We start from the raw sequence: 18,809 nt of genomic DNA on the forward strand, positions 1-18,809 counted from the left end.
TGCTGTTGTTGTACTGTGCACTTCACAGAAACCATGCTGATGCTTCGCTGCGGTAAGGTGGTTCGTGAAATATGGGAGTAGCAAAGGCCTCTAGTGTCTTCGCTACCGGGGAAAGGAGTGTTATCGGACAATAAGATTCTCATTTGTTGGCTGGTTTCCCCAGTTTGAGCAGTGGGAGCACTCTCCCCATCTTCCAGATGTCTGGGATAATGAGAGTGGCTATTGACAAATTGAGGACCTCCGTTAGATACGCTACGCCCGTATGGCCCAAATTTTTTAGCATCAACATGCATATTCCGTCGGGCCCCATGGCTTTGGAGGTTTTTGCCTTCCCGATGGCTACCTAAACTACACCGCTAGTGAAAGCAAGAGGGGCACAGGTTGTTGGCAGTTTGTGCAGCCTTCGGGTCACTCGACGCTTGGCTTTGTCCGCCGGAGGATGCAGTATGAACTTCCGGCTAAAATAGCTCGCGTATCGCTCCGGGTCCGACGAAGCATTGTCGCCGAAAGAAATTTCGACCCTGTCGACGTGCTTCGTCGGAATGGACAGTGACGTCACGGTTGACCAAAGCTTACTCACACCAGAGGCGAAGTTGCAAGTCTTCAGATACTCTTCCCACATTTTCCGCTTATGTACGCTCACAAGCTGCCGAATCTTCGCGTTGAGATCCCTTATACGGGGATTTCCGCGATCGGTCTGATGAAGGTTGTCACGCTCATCGGCTAGAACAGCCGCTTCAGCGGGGAAGTTTGGACGGGGGTCCGTACTGCATCCTGCCGGTACGCAGCGAGCTGCAGCAGCAATGACAACCCTGCGGAACTTACGTTCACCAAGGTGGACGTGGGTTGGTGTGGGGAGCGCAGCGAAGGTGCTCTCAGTAAATTCCGCGAAACCTTTCCAATCAGCTTTAGAAAAGTTGATATAGGTCCGGTGTTCTGCGGAAGCAAAGTCGGTTGGTTTATCGATCGAGATAACTATGGGCAGATGGTCTGATGCCAAAGTCAGCATAGGTCGCCATGATATGCTGTTTATCAGACCAGCGCTGTCTATTGTTATGTCTGGCGAGCTGCACACAGTTGCCTGATCGAGCACAACTGTGTTATCTCCCTCTAAAGAGAATAAGAGTGTTCGCTATGCAAAAAACTTGGACAAGTTGGTACCAAGTGTTACCAAAGCGTGTTCGTTTGGCCTAAACACTGTAAAATTGCAAGGAGAGAGCACAATTTTGACATTTCATTTGGAGGGGAAGTTGCAAATTCGTGCTGGGAAAATTTTTGTCAGCAAGAATTTGCAAGCAGAATTGTGGCACATGGTTGTATTTTTGTCAACAATAATTTGAATCAACAAGTTCGTTAAATTTAAAAATGAACAATCATGTTGTGATTTACTAGTGAAAGAAGTATGTTAATATTTGTTTATAAAATTAATTTAATTAATTCCAAACATTTAAAAGATGCTCGGCTGAAGCAGCTCTATTCGTAATCGGAACGCAGTCGACACCATTGTCGATATAGGAAATCCGACAGAGACTTCCACAAAGAAATTGAAGCGGATGTTGAAGGAAGTCAAAATAAGAAGAAATATACGTATAGAACCTGTTTTGTTTTCCACCTGAAGTAAGCCGCTACAACAACAACAACAACCTCTACTTTTTAAATCAGTTCGAAGCTCGTTTGTAGCCTCCATCAAAATGAACGGCTTGGGGGAGGGTTACAAGAGAAGAACCCCTCCCACTCTACCGTTCATTTTAGAATCATTGCTGTACTATCGGATGGAGTATAGTAGTTTTCTACCTATTGCCTGTTTGGAATTTTCATAACGAAGTTTCTATCCACAACAACAACACAACGGTCTGTAAAACCCAGAAAGCAAATTTCTTACAGAATACAAGAGTGACCCAGTTCAATCCCGGTTCCCATAGCATTGCGTTTCTTTACCGAAGTGCAGCAAGAGATGACATTTGCTGATTAAATTTGTCATCCATCAAAAAAAATAAAAAAACAAACCTGTATTGATCTCAACAGGCCGACCTCGTTTCCACTTTTAATTTTTAACCGACCAAAAACACTTTCGTTTTCTTACAATAACAATACCAAAAGTCCTTCTATCACACAAAAATACTTTTCAGTTTTATTTAACAGTTTAAGGTTTTTAAAAACCATTCTAGAATTTAGATTCATAACCAATTTCACTTAATTTTGCAAAGTTTATATTCAAACATTCCTGTAATACTCAACACTCCAACTTAAACCTCGACCTCTTTCAGCACCTTACGAATCCAGTAGGTACCGCCATCTTTGGCAACGGTGGCAACAAATTTCACTTTGCCCTTGTAACCGGCTGGTTCCCAGGCGAAAGCCACACTCTTGATGGGATTATCGTGCGGGATCTTCTTGTGCGTAAGTGTGTCCTGAATCAAAGAAATATTACAAAAAATATTAACAAGTTAAATGAATTTTAAAGACATTTCTCAACTTACATCGGGATTGCTGCAACTAAGTGTTTGTGACGTACTGCTGTCGACCACCTTAAATGTACCCACTGGCTTATCGTTGGCATCACGCGCCTGTATGGCGAAACCCAAGAAACCCTGCGAACCACCTAAGGCTAGAGAAACTTTACCATTGTTGGCCTTGCTGTCGCCAGAGAATCTGTAAGGGACGGCGGAGCTTTGCCCATCGAGGCCATGTTCAGGTGTTAAACCATTTGTGCAGATGGCTTTCGGAGCACCGGCTGAGTTGCTGTAGGCGGGCACGGCCAAACAGGCGATTAACAGGAGTAAGCGGAACATGTTGGCAGACGTAAAACTACGTATGGGAAGAGGAAAATTACGTGCATAGATATACATACGTACTATGTACATATATGTGAATAAGTTTTTGCGAATAATGAAAGTTGTGTGTAAATTGTGTAAATTTTTTATTTGTAATGCCGCCTAAAAGCAATCAGTAGAGATTTAAAAGCGTAGGTTACTAGCATTCGGGGTTTACTTCAATTAGCGTTTTTAATTACGGCGTCACAAGGGCGATAAAACTTTGATTTCCAACGTTAATTTATGATAAATAAAACTAGCAAAAAGTAGCACTTAAAAACAATATAAATCCAAGCAAACTTTGCGCATTTACTGTTTACTGTTTACTGTTACTGTATGTGTGTCCATTAGGGTGGTTCATATTATTTTTCATCCAACCAACTTCCCCCCCGAAACTAAAGACATTCGAAAAAAAGAAAACCCTTATTTTATGTATATATTGAAATTGATTAGTATTTAAAAAAAATTGTAATTGTAAAGAGTTAAGATTATCGTTTATAAAAAAGTAGTTAGTGAAATTTTAAAGTTAAATATGCAATATACCTATCTTAATTTTTTGAAGATTTCTGAAAGGAAATATTTTTATTCGTTCAATTAATATTTATTTTTAACGAATGTATAGCAATTCTATGGAAAAATTTATTTCCCCATTTCAAATATATGGACTACTTCAAAGCCCCGGCGGCACTATTTAATATTAACCAATTTCAAAATAAAAAATACGAGTCTCCCTATTTTCGAAATTATTTAGTTGTTGTTTTTCCTGTGTATTTTTTGACCACCCTAATATGAGCTTGTTACCGCCGCCACTGTATTATGTATCTATATTAGTTATTATCTATTCTATTTTCGCTTTCTCAATTTTAACTGAATACAATACATAATTGAATACATACACCCAATCTATGTGGACAACATACATATGTATGCACATTAGGATGGTCCAAAAACAGTAAAGTCGGAATTGTAATGCTCTCACCCCCAAGGATTGTTCTATACCGAAAAAATATACCCTTATTTTTTATTTTGAAATCAAAAAATATTTAGAGGTCACTCAAAGCGCCCAAAAGTTTTCCATGTATTTTTATATGGGGGAAAAAAAAACAACTTTCGCAGAAATGGTAAAGAATTCTTGAAAATTAATATTTTTTAATATAATATAGGCAACCTTATACGAGTCTTCTCGGAGATAGTGCCTATTCAGATAACCTTAAAATCCAACACATTATCTGTGTACAATAATTCATCAAAATCGTTAGAGCCGTTTCCGAGAACCCTATGGATATATATGTACATATGTATATGTATATATGAATATATGTATGTATATATGTATATATACAAGAATCACCTGCCATTGAAATTCACTCTTAGTAGGGTTCTCCTATTTCATCTGACCTCGTTAAAGACATTAAAATTTACTGACACGCTGCAAAGTGAGCATACATATGTACATTTGCATTTGGCAATCCTGCTTTTTGTTTGGCGTTAAGCGATTTTGGTCGATAAAAAAAAAATAAATACACCACTTTGCCAAAATATAATTTGGAAATGTTGGCAATTTTAAAATCGGCCTTGACTTAGTATTCGTGAAGCCAGTTCTTAAACCTCTTGTTGGTCACAATTTTTAAATTTCCAGTTTTCGCTATTTGAACTTGTTGCCAATATGCAAATGACGCCCATGTAAATAGTTTTGTACAAGTAATAAAAATCCATAGTGGCCTGAAAAATGAATTAAAATTTATGAAACTATAATCTCCCCAAATATTTAGCTTTTCTTAATTGATTTTTAATTCTACGATTCTAATTTGTGAAAATTCTGTGTCATATAAACCAGGGTTGTTGCGAGTATTCGCATTCGCAACCGCAGAGCTTCCGCATTAATTTTAATATTCGCATTCGCAATAAGCCATGCAGAGCTTTTGCACTGATAAAACCTATGTATATCTGGCAAACAAAATGACAAATATTTAGTAGCCAATATTTTTGCCCACGTCAACTTTTAATAAAATTTTTTTTTTTTAGTTTTTTTGTGGACCAATCTTAAAAAAAACAAACTACTAGACATGAAAGAACAAAGTGTACGCTATAATTTTAAACCACATTTTCATGATTTGCTTTTGATGTTATACTCATTTCAATCATTTCAAATGGGCACTTTGGGAAATTTATTTTCAGCAAAAATTTCAAAAAGCAGTAATTTCGCAGTATGGCAGTTACTGGTCGGGCAATATTTTTTCAAAGGGCTGGCGGCCGCTATGCTGTAGTGGTCAGAAGTGCACACTACCATTCCACAGTGTGTGGGAACGAGCCTAGTTTCCGACTATAATCATAAATAAAAAAAGAAAACCTTTTTTCTAATAGCGGTTGCCCCTAGGCCTACAATGGCAAACCTCAGAGTGTATTTTCTCTCAACTAGTGCAGCGCCAATCGAAAAAAATTAAATTATTGTCAAGTTTCACGCGCAAATATTTGTCGCCTCGAGCGAGTAGTTATTTACTTGCGCAGGTTTGATTTACGACCCTTTAAGAAACAGGCTGTAACCTGAATAGGCAGCAGCATTACTTTTCATTAAATATTATGTTTAGATTTTTAATTTCAAGCGCTAAATAAAATAAAAATTATTAAAAATTACTGACTTTTCATTTCTTATTTACCTAAATCACTTAATTTACGTACCTAAATTATTTCTTAAAAATAACTGACGCATCCACATCCGCGGATGTCTAAAATTCCACATTCGTAACATCCCTAATATAAACATAAATCCAGCGATGAGAAATTGATTTAAAGAATTTACTTTGTTGTCATATACATACATATATACATATATGTACAAGCATGTACCTAAATATAACTAACAAATGTTAGGATTCCCGACGTGCCGAGACTTTTTTAAAAGCTGTCGCTATCTTCAACATCATTCCTTTTAAGCCGCTGTGATCATCTGTTGATACTGCTTTTGCTTGCTTTGGTTACTTTTGGTTTTTTTTTTTAACTGCCAAGAATTACCATTTAGCGGATTTAAATTTTTGATTGCATAACCAATGACATTACTTTTGAAAGCGAAACCAGTTTTAATTTTTTTAATTTTTTATTTTTTTTTTGTTTGGTTTGGGTGCTTCGAATGTTAGTTACTACTGTCTGTACTTTTTATGTAATATTTATTCCATTTCGATGCAGCGTAGTCAGATTGTATTAATGGTTAAATGACCTAATTGGTAAAGGGTCTTTCGTTTGGTTTAGTTATAGAAAAATTTAATTTTTAATTATTCCAAGTAAATGCCATAGTGAAATGTACTTAAAAGTTACATTAAAAATTGGTAGGAGTATTTTCAAGTTAAGCAATTGGCCTGGCAGAACAGTAAGGTGCACATTTCAGCACAAAGTAACAAAAAACTCGATTTTTTTGTATTGAATTTCCTATATTTCTTGTATTTTCTAGCCAATACTAATTAGAGTTTTTAAAGCTATTAGTGATTAATGTGATTAAATGCCTTCGAACTCTAGCATTTGTAGGCACATACATACATATGTACATGCATACGTAGTTATATGCGTATGTATGCAAAAGAAAGTAGGAATTTCTAATTAACTATTTAAGCTAGTACAGGTGCAATGAGGAAATATAGTGTCCTACACTGGAGAAAAATTTACGGGTAAAGCGCCGGTTTTTAAAAGAAATTGCAAAACACAATTTTGTGAAATAATTTTACTTCATACAAAATAAAAAATGCAGTATTTGTATTTCCGACTTTAAAACGAAACATTCGCAAAACAAAAACGAACGTTAATATATATTTTATTTTGTACGAAAAAAGTAACGCCAAAAATGCGTATTTTCAAAAATGAAACATTTTAGAAAATTATCCTCAAGAATTTTAAGGCGACACAATTTTCAACAATTAAAATAAAACGAGACATTTTTAAAATAATAACGTCAATTTATTTGCCGTCAATTAAGTATGAAACAGACTTAAAAAAAAATAAAATTTTTTGCAATGAAATTTAAAAATGAAAAATAATAAAAAACATTAACATTAAACATTAATAATGACAAACATTTTATATGTTTGCAACATTAGTCAGAAAATTTGAGTGCAGATAAAAAAATTACTTCAAGCTTCCTTCAATAACATTTGCTTCTTGAGAAAAGGCGATGAAGTAAATATGATATCGTCATTCTAACCACACAAATAATAAAGTCATTGGTGATGATTTGATCGACAAAAAAGCTTTCGTTAGTGTAAGTTAAAAAACAAATTCCTATGGGCCATTAAATTATAATTTAAAATTTTCTTATTATAATTTACAGGATCTGTGCAGCGTGCAGCAAAATCAGCTGGCCCAGCTTGGAAGAAAGGCAGTAACATCTGCATGTATTTATGTATGTGTAACATCTGTATTTTCTTTATTAAATTTTGTACCTTATTTACAAGTATATAACAATCAATTTTTGACAATGTAAATACCAAATGACTTGTAGTGATTTAATAGAAATAAAATTTTAATATCATAAGTATTAGAAAACACATATGTAAGTATTTTTAAAACGAAGAAGAAACATTTTAGAATTTAATTTGAACATGAGCATTTTCAATAATCAAACTATCATTTTTAAAATATACATTTTAGATATTTAATTGAAATACTTCGTTCTCAAAACTTAAACAATTATTATAGGTGGAAAACCTGGGCCAAAACGTTTTTAAAAGTAAAACGTTCCATGCAAATTTGAAAACGAAAATTTCTCTGTGTACACATGTATGTATACATATATGTATGTATATGTAGTATATTCAATGCAACTATTTATTTACCAAAATTAATAGAGTTTAATGTTTCACAATAGGCAATGGAATGATGTGGTTAAAAGTAAAACATTTCGAGACTAGCTAGACTAGTTTGGAACTATGTAATCCTAAAAAAATCAGCGAAAAGCAAAACTGCTAATAGCTCGCAGAAATTTCTTGCAAGTAGATTGTGGCTTTGAAACACCTCTTTCCCCGGTACATCAATTAGCTAGAACATAAATTAGTTACATACGTACATATGTACATACATAACTTAATGCGGCGGGAACTGGTGACAATTATTTAGTAACGTTTAAATGTGAATGCACAAGGTTAGATATTATTGACTCCACCAAGACAACGATTTAAGTGTATGTATTTTTTTTTTTTGCATATACTATATACATACATACGTATGTAGATGCAAGTTCTATTTTCGATAAATATGTATGTACATATATGAATTAGTATCAGCATTGTGCCAGAATATGTAGATATGTATACGAAATGCTAGTTTTTCCACTACTTGTATGCTTTCTCATGCTAATGAATTAAATGTCAACTTGTCGTTTGACATAAATATATAGGCACACTAATCTATACATATTCACTAGGGTTGTAGCTAATGTGGAATTTTAGACATCCGCATCCGTAAAGCGAGCATTTGCGGAAGCGGGTGTCGAGTATTTTTCAGAAATAATTTACATATTTATGTAAGTAAATTAGGTAAACGGAGAATCTGAATGAATGAATTTTTTAATTAATGAATTTAAAAATTGCAGCATTTTATCGAACCCGAACTGCCAAAAAACGTAAGCGCCATTTTTTTTTATTTTTTTTTTTATTTTGATGCAGAACCAAGAGAATCTAGATGCATTTCTGCATGAAAAATAAAATTTTGGAAAAATTTCACTTACATATTTTTGGCGGTTAGGGCTCGATATTTAATAAAAAGTATTGTTGCTGCCTTTTCAGGGTCCAGCCTGTTTTTTAAAGGTTCATAAATCGGGTTCGGTTACTGAACAGTCCGGCCATAAAATTCGGGTTCGTTTCCGTTATGGCCAAAATTGGCACAGTAATTTAATTTTATTGCATTGTTTTATTGTTATGGTAACTTCTTATTTCCAGCCCAAAATTGTAATGCCCCATACAGCTTTTGGTAAATTTTCAAAATTGCTTGAATTATAGCAATATCTTACAGATGCAATGGCTCATATCAATCCGATTTGGGAATTTCATAAGCGTAGAAGCAACGTTTTCCCGAAGGTAATCTCGCTTGTTACATCATATGTACTGCACTGAATAAAAGTACTGATTTTTACAAGCTATGGAAATTTTACTAGATAAAATACGGCTCGGTTTCGGCCGAGTGTTAGGTCTGAATTCGGCTAAAAATTCGAGTTCGGTCGAACACTACTTGGAGCACTTGATAAACATAATTTACCAGCCTAATGCCCGGCTGCACCATTCAATTGTAAATTTACCAGCCTGTTAAAATTTAAAATTATACAATTTCGTTCGGAAAATTTTACATTTTACCGAAATGAATGTGGAGACCCCTATTCTTTTTTATTGCGGTGCAAGATTTTCCTACATATATTGCATATCAAGCACCACTTCTCAATAGATTTCAAATCCACCTTGAATTGATTCTTATTTTGACGATTTCACAAACAAAAAAACATTCGCAAAAGCTCCGCATTGTTTATTGCGAATGCGAATGCGAATATTCGGTATAACCCTGTAATAAAATCTATATATTTGTACGTAATTTTAAAGAATATACAAATGTACATATGTATATATGTAAGTTGGAACGTGTTGATAAATAATAAATATTTGTTTAAACCGCAATTTTGGCTACTGATATATTTAAATTCATATGTTTGTGTAGGCAGCAAAGCAACTATTCGCTAGCAACAACATATGTCAATTAATACTACGCTTGCATGTCTGCCATATGTAGAAAAATTGTACATGTGTACATACATACATAAATCGTCATTTGCGTTTGGCCCTGGCTCAGACAAACAAAAGACTTAAGCAGCGAACTTGTGGGATATTGGTTTTTTATTGCAGCTTTTTTCAGTCACTGGCGCGAGCAGCAGAACTATTTGTAATAAATTAAGCGTAAAAAACGTGCTTATACATACAAGTGAGAAAAAAAGTTCACGAGATGTTGAACGTTCAAATTTTATGTTCTTATACTGCCTTTATCTACATACTTTAAGCTTACAAACATGTACAAGTATAGACAAATATCAAAGCTTGCTAAAACCGGTCAGCCATATACCTAGAAAATTCATCAAATAAATCGATAAACAAAAATTTACCAACCCAAAATTTAATTGTAAAACGTGTATACATATGTATGTATGTACATATGTATGTATGTATTACAAATTAAATGCGCTGCACTTAGGCTTTTGACTAGCTTTTGTTTAATGATCTTAAAATGTTGTTGGCTCCAATATACTAGAAATTGGTTTTTAAAGGCTAACGCAGAAAACTTGTCTTGCTACACATGAATATTAGAAGAAATAGTAGATGTTTTATGTGTATACAATGGACAATATTTATTTAGCATATTTAAATTTGTGGTTTTACGTAATGGATGCTCAGATTTTAGAATATTAAAATACTAACACCAACAGTTTTGGAAAAGATGTTGACTAATCGGGTTAAAGGTTAAAAAAATGTTCTAATTTTTATCATCCTAGTAAAAAGGTGTGCAGAAAAAGTTGTACAGTTTTTAAATATGTCAAAGTATTATCGTGCCCCAGTGAGAAGACCCAACAGACGCGCGTAAAGACAAACTACATATGTATGTACATACATATGTTTATGATCCTCCTCAATAACAAAAAAAAAAGGAATTGCGTTAAAGGCTGAAAAACAGCTTTTTTATTCCACGCCAACTCGCCGTTATTGAAAATCCTTTTACTAGCTGATAAGCTAGACTTGTGAAAATAAGCTCGAAATTGGTATCTTAGTATACTTTTCGTAATTCAGAAGAAATCCCGCTTTTCCCCCGCTGTCTCTCTCTATGAGAACTTCACGACACATATGTACATACATTTCGTCTCCCTTTCGAATTGAAGATGACCTATCCGAGTTCCTTTATTTGGGGAAGTCGAATTAATAGATTTTACGTTGACTTAGAAATCTGTACCAAAATAAAATTGTAACAGGCCTATCAACAGGCAAATCAACAATTTTTAGAATGTTTGTCCGTCTGTCTGCGTCTGTATGTTTTTACGCGCATCAATCGAAAACTTATGTATGGAATCAAATGCAGTTTTCACCGATGCTTTACTAAAGGTCTAACTTAAAATATAGGAAAAATATTATTAGAGAGTTGCCACCTGTTTGAGAATTGCAGTTTAACTAAATTGATAAGATAAAGTAAATGTTGCAATATGGATATCAAGTTAAAGTGGTTTAGGGAAATTGACTGCCAAAAATATTTTTCAGAGTGGTAAGATAAGGTGAATATTTAATTAATATATCTTTGAAGAAAGTGCGCGATATGTAGAATCGAGTTACAAGAGTGTTAATTAAATTTTCAGGATTAAATACCTTTGAAAATGTATTAACTAACACACTTATTCATAAAAAATGAAGTGTGTTTCATATATCCAAAATTTATTCAAATCTATTATATTTTTTTTTTTTGAATGAAGTCATAAGCGTTTTGGGAGGGAGTAACAACACAAAAATACTTTTAAGGCGCAATGAAGCACGCCGGGTTGCTAATTTAGAAACAGCCTTCTGTCGTCGTGGTTCTAATATGTGGCGAGGAAGAATCCTTTGAGATTGTTCTCGGTTGTTAGAGAAGAAGATTCTGCAAGATATTCTATTTTTACATGCAAGAAGAAAGTTTTTTGTTTTCTTTTTTGATCATTTTTCTTGTTTTTATTTATTCTTTTTTTTTTTGTTATAATCGATCCACCATTTGAATGTGAGGTAACCCTCTGGTCTCTACACTTGTATGACAACATTAGGATAGACACCACAAATTAAAGCATGCAGAGGGAACCTAACTATGTTTGTGTGTATTTAGTTACATATCTTTATTTTTGAGTTTTAAATTTATTTTATTTTTTTTGCATATATTTATTTTTCAACACCGATTTTGATGCAATTACTTGGACATACATACATATGTATGTATTTTAAACTTTCAAGAGTTTTTCACAAAAGTTCCCTTAATTTTAATACTCGATTTGTTCAAGGCAAATAAGGCAGGCAAGCATGGAATGGAAGTAATTTTTATTGTATTTTAATTTTTTTCCAATAAACACACCACTTATCATAAAAATTTTCCAATGTTTTTTTTTTTTTTGAGTACCTTCTTCAATTTAATATACCGTGCAAAACTGCAAAGAAAACTTTTAATGAACTTGACTATGCAAGCGAAAAACTTATAATAAGCTAGAAATTCTGTTTCACAGTCTTATTTATACACAAACCGAAGGCTTAGTTATTTGCAGAACAAAACTTTTAAACTACGGAAATCGCCGGTACTCTATACTTAGATGTTGAATTTTTATATACATATGTACTACTTCGACAACTTTAACAACTTTGCAGCATATAATAATACGAATTTGTCTGTGTCGGTTGTGGATTTTCAACATTTGGCCCACGAATGAACTCGTCGCGAACGAAGCGAAACGGGCAGAGATGAAAAAAAAAACTGTTGTGAGATTTTTTCTTTGTTTATTTGTACATTTTCAATTATGCAAAAAACATGTTGACACGAAATTAAAAAAAAAAAAACGTATAATAGTAAAAAAAAATTATAATAATTAAAGAAACAATCGATTGTTTGAGCTTTGATTATAGAAAACAACACTACAAATGTTTGTGTAATACAAGTTCACTATGTTTATTTTATTTATTTGTATGTATGTAGGTGCATATGTATTAAAATATTGTTTGTCTTTTACTTAGGAGTAGGTGGCATGGCCGGTATTAATTAATTGCACTGGAAAGCGGGTCAAAAATCTTTTTGAATATCACACAAAAAAAATAAATAAAAAATAAAGACACTTATGGCTGATGAATACTGCTATCCAATTGTTATGAATACCAGGTGGGGTCGAGAGATTCTCTAACCAGTTAGCGACAATTTTCGGATCGGTATCGCTTTTTTTTTGTATGTATGATATGAATATTTTTACGTCAACAAGTGCGATAGCGATCTGAAACTTGACGCTAACTGATTACAGAATCTCCCCCCAGGGCCAAGGGGTATCGGAGGAAATGAGAAAGCCCATCATTTAACCAGATTGGCTTCTGCCCCGACCCCAATAGGACCTGCGCCATCCCAACACGCTTCTGTGACTCTGCCTAGGCGAAAACATTACAGCTCTTCTTGAAGCGTCAAGCCATTTCATGTAGAAGGGAGAGGAGCATAGGGCATCTATGGCCAAGAGAGGTACACCAACACTTTCTACTGAATTGTTGTGATGAGCTGCGAACACAATGGACTTACTGGTCGCAGTGCTTACACTATTTATATATGTATATCTATACCAGATGTTTTGATGCTTGTATTAGATTCTACTGCAGTCAATCATCCTCTAGTAGCTTGTCCAAGCTCTTATGGATCTCTCTTGAGTATTTGATGCGAGTCTTTGATGCGAAATGTGGCAATTCATTCACTGATGCGAGTGGGTCTTAGTGCGAATTATAGGGTTCACGAAACCACAAATTCCAAACCATGTATAGCAGCTATTTGTTTGACGAGAACATCTAGCAATCGGATGGCGGCATTATCCCTAATAATTCGTAAAGCATGATACCTATTCCATTTCCCAGGGTCATCCGCTATGGGCGTTGTAATTTGACGATTAATTTGTAGTCCTCGATTAATTGCGCCCACGCCCCGACGTACGAGAAGGACGAAGCATCCAAGGATCTCTTTTATGAGCGCTTGGAGAACACATACGACCGCTGTCCCCGTCACGATATAAAAATCGTGCTTTTTTTTCGGCCGACAGATACGTCTCACTGCCTTTTGCAATTTCCTATAACGGTCCCACATGGCACGCGTTGCGTCCAATCGCAGCATGGCTCTGTAGACGACATTATTTTCTCTGCAGCTTCCTGGAACTCCTCATCGTACCAGTTGTTCTTTCGGGCTCGCTGAAATCCGACTACTTCTTCGGCGGCGGTACTTAATGAGTGCGAAATATTCGATTTGGTTTCTAGTTTTACGATCTAGAGACAGCCACGTAGTTTTATGGATCTTTTTATGCTTGAATCTAGTACTGCATATTACCATGTTTCGGGCCCCGGCGAAGTCGATTAGCCTCAGTCCGTTATCGGACGTTTCGTCGTGGAGGCTGAATTTTCCGACAGTGGCGCCAAAAGTTCCTTCCTTGCCCACCTTGGCATTAAATTTACGCTCCCAGCACTCATAGAAGGGATCCTTGTACGCATCGTAATTCTCTTCCGTCCGTGCGTGGGCACAGATGAGCGAAAGTTGAAGAATCTTGTTTTGCTACAGATTGCGCCTAGACGTTCATCCGCCAGCTATTCCAGGTGCATACCCTGAAGTCATAGTCCGTTATACGTTTGCCGTATTCGTCATAAAAAGAAGAGGGTCCCATCTGGGGCATGTTTTTCTTATCCATTGGGCGGGGTTTTAACAAAGTTTTACGCTTTCTCACTTTAGCTTGCTCCCAAACGGGTGTTTGATCGCTGCCTATTGGGACGTTGGGAGCTGCGATTTGAACCGTATGCACCAGAATCACTTCAGGCCACTCCCAGGTGAATGGTAGTAAAATTCTGTTCCCATTTAACTGGACTTCTGCGCCCGGAATGATCCAGCACCGGTTTGTTGCACGATCATAATGAAAGAATCGAGATTAAGTAGAGCAGTTTAACCGTAGCCCCATACCTAAAAGACGGGCACTTCACCTTGAAGGGAATATTCTTACTATATACTGTCAGAGAGAGAAAAATCGAAGGTTTGTCATATAAAAACCGTTTATTTTTAATATAAACTTTATTTTTTAATTTCGTTTTTTTGGTTGTTGGCGCTTCCATCATCTCCTGCCAAATTTGGTTTGGAGGTACAACAGGTTTCGGTGTTGGCAAGTTCTATATTTTTAGCAAAAAGTTCCTAAAAAATATATATGTACATATGTATATAGAAAATAGCACAGTTCCAGCTAATTCTCGATTTGCAGGTTTTGCAGTAAAAGCTGTTTTCGCCATTAATAAAGGAAGTTGGCGACCGGGAACACCTTCCTGTAAAAACCTGCAAACCGTGAAGCACCGGAAACGCAACTAATAGTTATGTACTCGTATTTTGATTTTATGAACTTATGCATATGTAAATATATTTTTGTATGTTATTTGAAATGGCATTCAATGCTGCGGTAAATAGGCTGGTGATTATTTTCCCTGCGAAAGGGCATTACGCGATCTCTCAAACGCTGGAATTACAAGTAAAACATATACGATAAAAAACGCAAAACTACCTTACATTCTGAAATTTGTAAGGGAAATCGTTTGGCTGTAGGCACTTTGGTAAATAGGAAGCACTTAAACCAAGGCATATTCAACAAGATAGAAGTGACAATTCAGTCGAGCTCTCTCATACCTGACTGTAATGTCAAAAAATGTAAACAAAGAAGTTAACCCTTTGGTATGCATTTACAATATTTGATAGAACTCAACATCTTTGGAATGAAAGTTTTTGTAAATATGAAAATATTTAAAATCTCATTAGAATCAGCTTCATTTTATTTATTGAATTTTCGGTTTAATGTAAATGTGGAAATGCATACTTACACAAAATTACACACTAAATGAAACACACTCATTTATAAAACCGTTTTGACAATTTTCTTGCTTTTACTATCCCAATGTTTTTGAGCATTTATTTTTTTATTCAAATACTTAATTCTAAAATATGTTAGACATTAAAAAAAGTTTGATTCTTCTAAATTTACTTTAGAACTTAACTTCAATAATTTAGCTATTAAATTTTTGCTATTCGAAATTCGAAAAAATTACTTTCAGTTTCTTTATGTCAACAAGGAATACTGGTTTAGGTTTTATCAGACCACTATTTGAAATTTGGCCTATTCATGTGTGTATATGAAAGGGAGATTTTCTTTTAATATTCGGTATGATAAATCCTGCACCTGGGACCAAACGCGTCCACTTAGAAATACTCAGCTGCGATAGGCAACAAATAAAGTCACGACCCCACGTGAAGAGTCTCCTAATGAAACATCGCAGCAATTTGCCCTCCGTTGTCGCTTCACTTGACAATTCGAAGGTTTAAAATAACGCACAAGTTTGTTGTCCAGGCTCTTGACAAACACAACGCACCGCTCGCAATTCCTTTTCATTTTATTATGTATTTAAAATCAGTCGCACAGCTCACAATTGAAAATTTATATGAAAAAAAAAATTTGAATAGTATAGGGCAAGGCGAATTTATATAAGGTGGTGTTACTAGCTCAGCTGATTTTGTGTATGTGTTTCGTCGCACGGCTTCTGATATCAAATTGAAAAATTTTGTTTGAATTTCTACACACACTCTTACAGATTTTGACAGTTTATGCCGTCAAAGCAACAACAAAATACATGTAAATTTTTGTTTTTGTACTCCTGCTATCACCTTATAATTCGCCTTGGTATAGGGTTAAGAGTTGACATTTCAGTCGCAGTTCAAAAGAGAGAAATGTCGAAATCACTTCTACCTTGTTATGCCTTGACTTACCGCCCTATTCCCACACCACTGACAAAACTCAGCGGCTGACTATTGCCTTTACAACTGCGCCTAATACTATGCCTCAAATTTATTTTAAGCTGTTAAGCTGTGTGGAATAGGGCGGTTAAACGACGTTTCTACAGCTCTCGCCAAAAAGACGTAAGCGACATTTTTTCCAAAATTTTCTTTTTGATGCAGAAATGTTGCTTGAGCAGCCATATACAATTCTGCATCAAAAATAAAATTAAAAAAAAAAATGTCGCTTATATCTTTTTGGCGGTCAGGGCTGGATGTGTACATATGTGTGTGTACGCTCACCTGGACGGTACCCCAAGGTAATTCTCCTTCAATGCACAACCGACATCCTTGATTTTGCTGCTGCATCCATGACCTGATCAATTTCTCATCACACTCATCACGGCAGCCAATAAGTCGAATCAATTTCAGATGGCTACCCATCTTTGGTAGTGCCAAAATCTGTTCGTAACTAAAAACCCGACAGTACTCGTAGGTAAGTGACTCCAGCGATGTACAATCACCCAACAACTTTAACCACTCGTCGAAGCATTCCTGCCACTGCCATGGTCGCCCATTGATGGTCGCCAGCTCACGCATGGCCGCATATTCACCCGCACGCCAAACGCGCTGTGAAGCATTTTCTAGAAAAATAGACTCATTCGCGCAGTGCAACGTACACAATGACTCCCGGCGCCTGAGAGAGAGCTCAGTAAAGAGCGATTTCACGAATTCTACAAAATCATTTAACCAGTAGAATTTTAACTCTTTCAATTTTGGCAACTCCAATATGGCCGCCAGCAAGGGTGTATCCGCCAGAGCTGTCAAATGCAGCTGCTGCAACATCTGAAAGTGCATACATAGCTGCCAAATGGTAGGTGGATGTAGCAGCTCTTTACATTCCACCAAATTCAATGATTTAAGCTGTAAGGCATGGCAAGTTTTGCGCATTAGACGACGCCGCAGGTTCTCGCAATCGTGCAAGTTGAGCAATTCCACGCGCCGTAGCAAGTGAAAGTGTTTACCCAACAGCCAGCGTGTGCCCGCGTCCAGCAGCTGCAGCGCACGCAGCTGCGGACAGTAACGCGCCAATTCACGCACGGTATATTCGGCGAGGAACTTGCCTTGCACCTCAAAGCTTTGCAGCGGCGCGAAGTGCACTAAATGACGACAAAGTATGATATTCATGTAGCGCTTGGCATTCTGCATCATGTTGCCCGGCTGATCGGCAATGAAACGCTGTATGACGGGGAAGAAGAGTACGCTGTTGAATATCAAGCGGTGAACATGCGGACCGACCAGCAGGCAAAAATCCCACAATTCGTTGTCGTTCAGTTCATGGACGACTTTGAAGTGGTAAAGTGAGAAGAGCAAGGTGGCATAACGCTGGCGCCAAATGTCCACGATGACTTTGTGAAAATAATGGCACACCTTGGCTAAGGCCAGTTGACACTTGAGCGAGCATTGTTCGAATACAATACGCAGGCAATCAGTATTAAGGTATAAAAGGCTAGCCGTTGATGTTAAGTTTAATTCTAGTTGCTGGGTATAGTGTGTTGCAGGAGGTAAATTGTAAACTCGTAAGCCAGGAAATAAGGAAAACGGCGGAATTGACGATAGTTTAATAAAGCTGCGAAAAAACTCAGTAGATGATTCCTGAATGTATAAATACTTTTTATCTTACCTGTCATACGTTTCTTCAGTTTCACAGCAAACTATGGCTACCAAGCATGTCTCTAGTGGTATTAAATCTTCCAATTTCCACGCTTGCTTATGACGATTCAACAGAATAGAAAGCTTTCGAATTGATAACTAAAATAAAAGCAGCACTAATTATATGCGCAATAAATTAATTATTATTTATTTATTCCAAACATACACTTCTAGGCAGTCCAACAATTCTAATTGTTTGCTTATTATTATTCATAATATTAAATCACAACTTGGTGAGAAAAAATGTCACCAATCATTAACTAGCTGCGTACGTATGTATGTAAATTCAAAAAAATTTAACTCGTTTGAGTACGTATTTAACGGTTTTTATAACGTTAACTGGTATACTGAATGGTTTACCAACTAATTGCGTCAGTTCATTTAATCGACGATGAATGCACCAGCTGTTCAGAAAGTGCTAGGATCAGCTGTTTCTTGATTGGTTATAAAATACCCAGTTGGAAATTTTAGACATTCAAATATGTACATATATGTACATACTAGCAGACCCGGCGAACTTCGTCCCGCCCAAAATTTTTATATATTTTATTAAAACTTTTTGGTCCAACATTTTCACCAACAATTCACGTTTACGATTTTCATTGGCACATTCGTCTGCTAAGATTATGGTTTGGTGGTCATTTGCCGCTTTAAATAACCTAATAAGTATCCGTGAAGAAGTTCTTGAAATTCTCCAGTTGTGCGGCATTTCATAGCACGGTTATTCGCAAAGCG

General features: G+C 35.9%; 2 protein-coding genes across 3 annotated transcripts; both read right to left on the minus strand.

Moving 5' to 3' along the window:
• Positions 1-2,106: 2,106 nt before the first annotated feature.
• On the minus strand, positions 2,107-12,030 carry LOC118735871 (defense protein l(2)34Fc). 2 transcript variants are annotated; one of them, XM_036465862.1, is made up of 3 exons: positions 11,958-12,030; positions 2,481-2,808; positions 2,107-2,411 (listed from the first exon to the last, which is right to left on the minus strand). In XM_036465862.1, exons 2-3 carry the CDS (start codon positions 2,790-2,792, stop codon positions 2,247-2,249), a joined length of 477 nt encoding a protein of 158 aa, XP_036321755.1. In that variant the 5' UTR covers positions 2,793-2,808; positions 11,958-12,030; the 3' UTR covers positions 2,107-2,246. The 2 variants fall into 2 exon arrangements, with proteins under 2 accessions (XP_036321755.1, XP_036321754.1); XM_036465861.1 differs by lacking the exon at positions 11,958-12,030 and having other exon boundaries at positions 2,481-3,135.
• A 2,615-nt stretch (positions 12,031-14,645) lies between these two features.
• On the minus strand, positions 14,646-18,554 carry LOC118735872. The gene is made up of 4 exons (XM_036465863.1): positions 18,241-18,554; positions 18,046-18,173; positions 16,665-17,991; positions 14,646-15,057 (listed from the first exon to the last, which is right to left on the minus strand). The coding sequence occupies exons 1-4, from the start codon at positions 18,286-18,288 to the stop codon at positions 14,974-14,976; spliced, it is 1,587 nt and encodes a 528-aa protein (XP_036321756.1). The 5' UTR covers positions 18,289-18,554; the 3' UTR covers positions 14,646-14,973.
• Positions 18,555-18,809: the final 255 nt, after the last annotated feature.

The sequence above is a fragment of the Rhagoletis pomonella genome, unplaced genomic scaffold (assembly GCF_013731165.1).
Source record: "Rhagoletis pomonella isolate Grant_MI unplaced genomic scaffold, Rhpom_1.0 Rhpom_scaffold_00003, whole genome shotgun sequence".
Classification (NCBI taxonomy): Eukaryota; Metazoa; Arthropoda; class Insecta; order Diptera; family Tephritidae; genus Rhagoletis; species Rhagoletis pomonella.

What these genes read in the sequence shown, in the direction of transcription:
- LOC118735871 (XM_036465861.1), bottom strand. Translation starts at nt 2,864, where the DNA reads ATGTACATAGTACGTATGTATATCTATGCACGTAATTTTCCTCTTCCC. An exon ending in TTAGTTGCAGCAATCCCGAT is followed by an intron (nt 2,412 to 2,480) that starts GTAAGTTGAGAA and finishes TCTTTGATTCAG; the next exon opens with GACACACTTACGCACAAGAA.
- LOC118735872 (XM_036465863.1), bottom strand. Translation starts at nt 18,288, where the DNA reads ATGAATAATAATAAGCAAACAATTAGAATTGTTGGACTGCCTAGAAGT. An exon ending in TTGTTGGACTGCCTAGAAGT is followed by an intron (nt 18,174 to 18,240) that starts GTATGTTTGGAA and finishes CTTTTATTTTAG; the next exon opens with TTATCAATTCGAAAGCTTTC. An exon ending in ACTGAAGAAACGTATGACAG is followed by an intron (nt 17,992 to 18,045) that starts GTAAGATAAAAA and finishes GTTTTTTCGCAG; the next exon opens with CTTTATTAAACTATCGTCAA.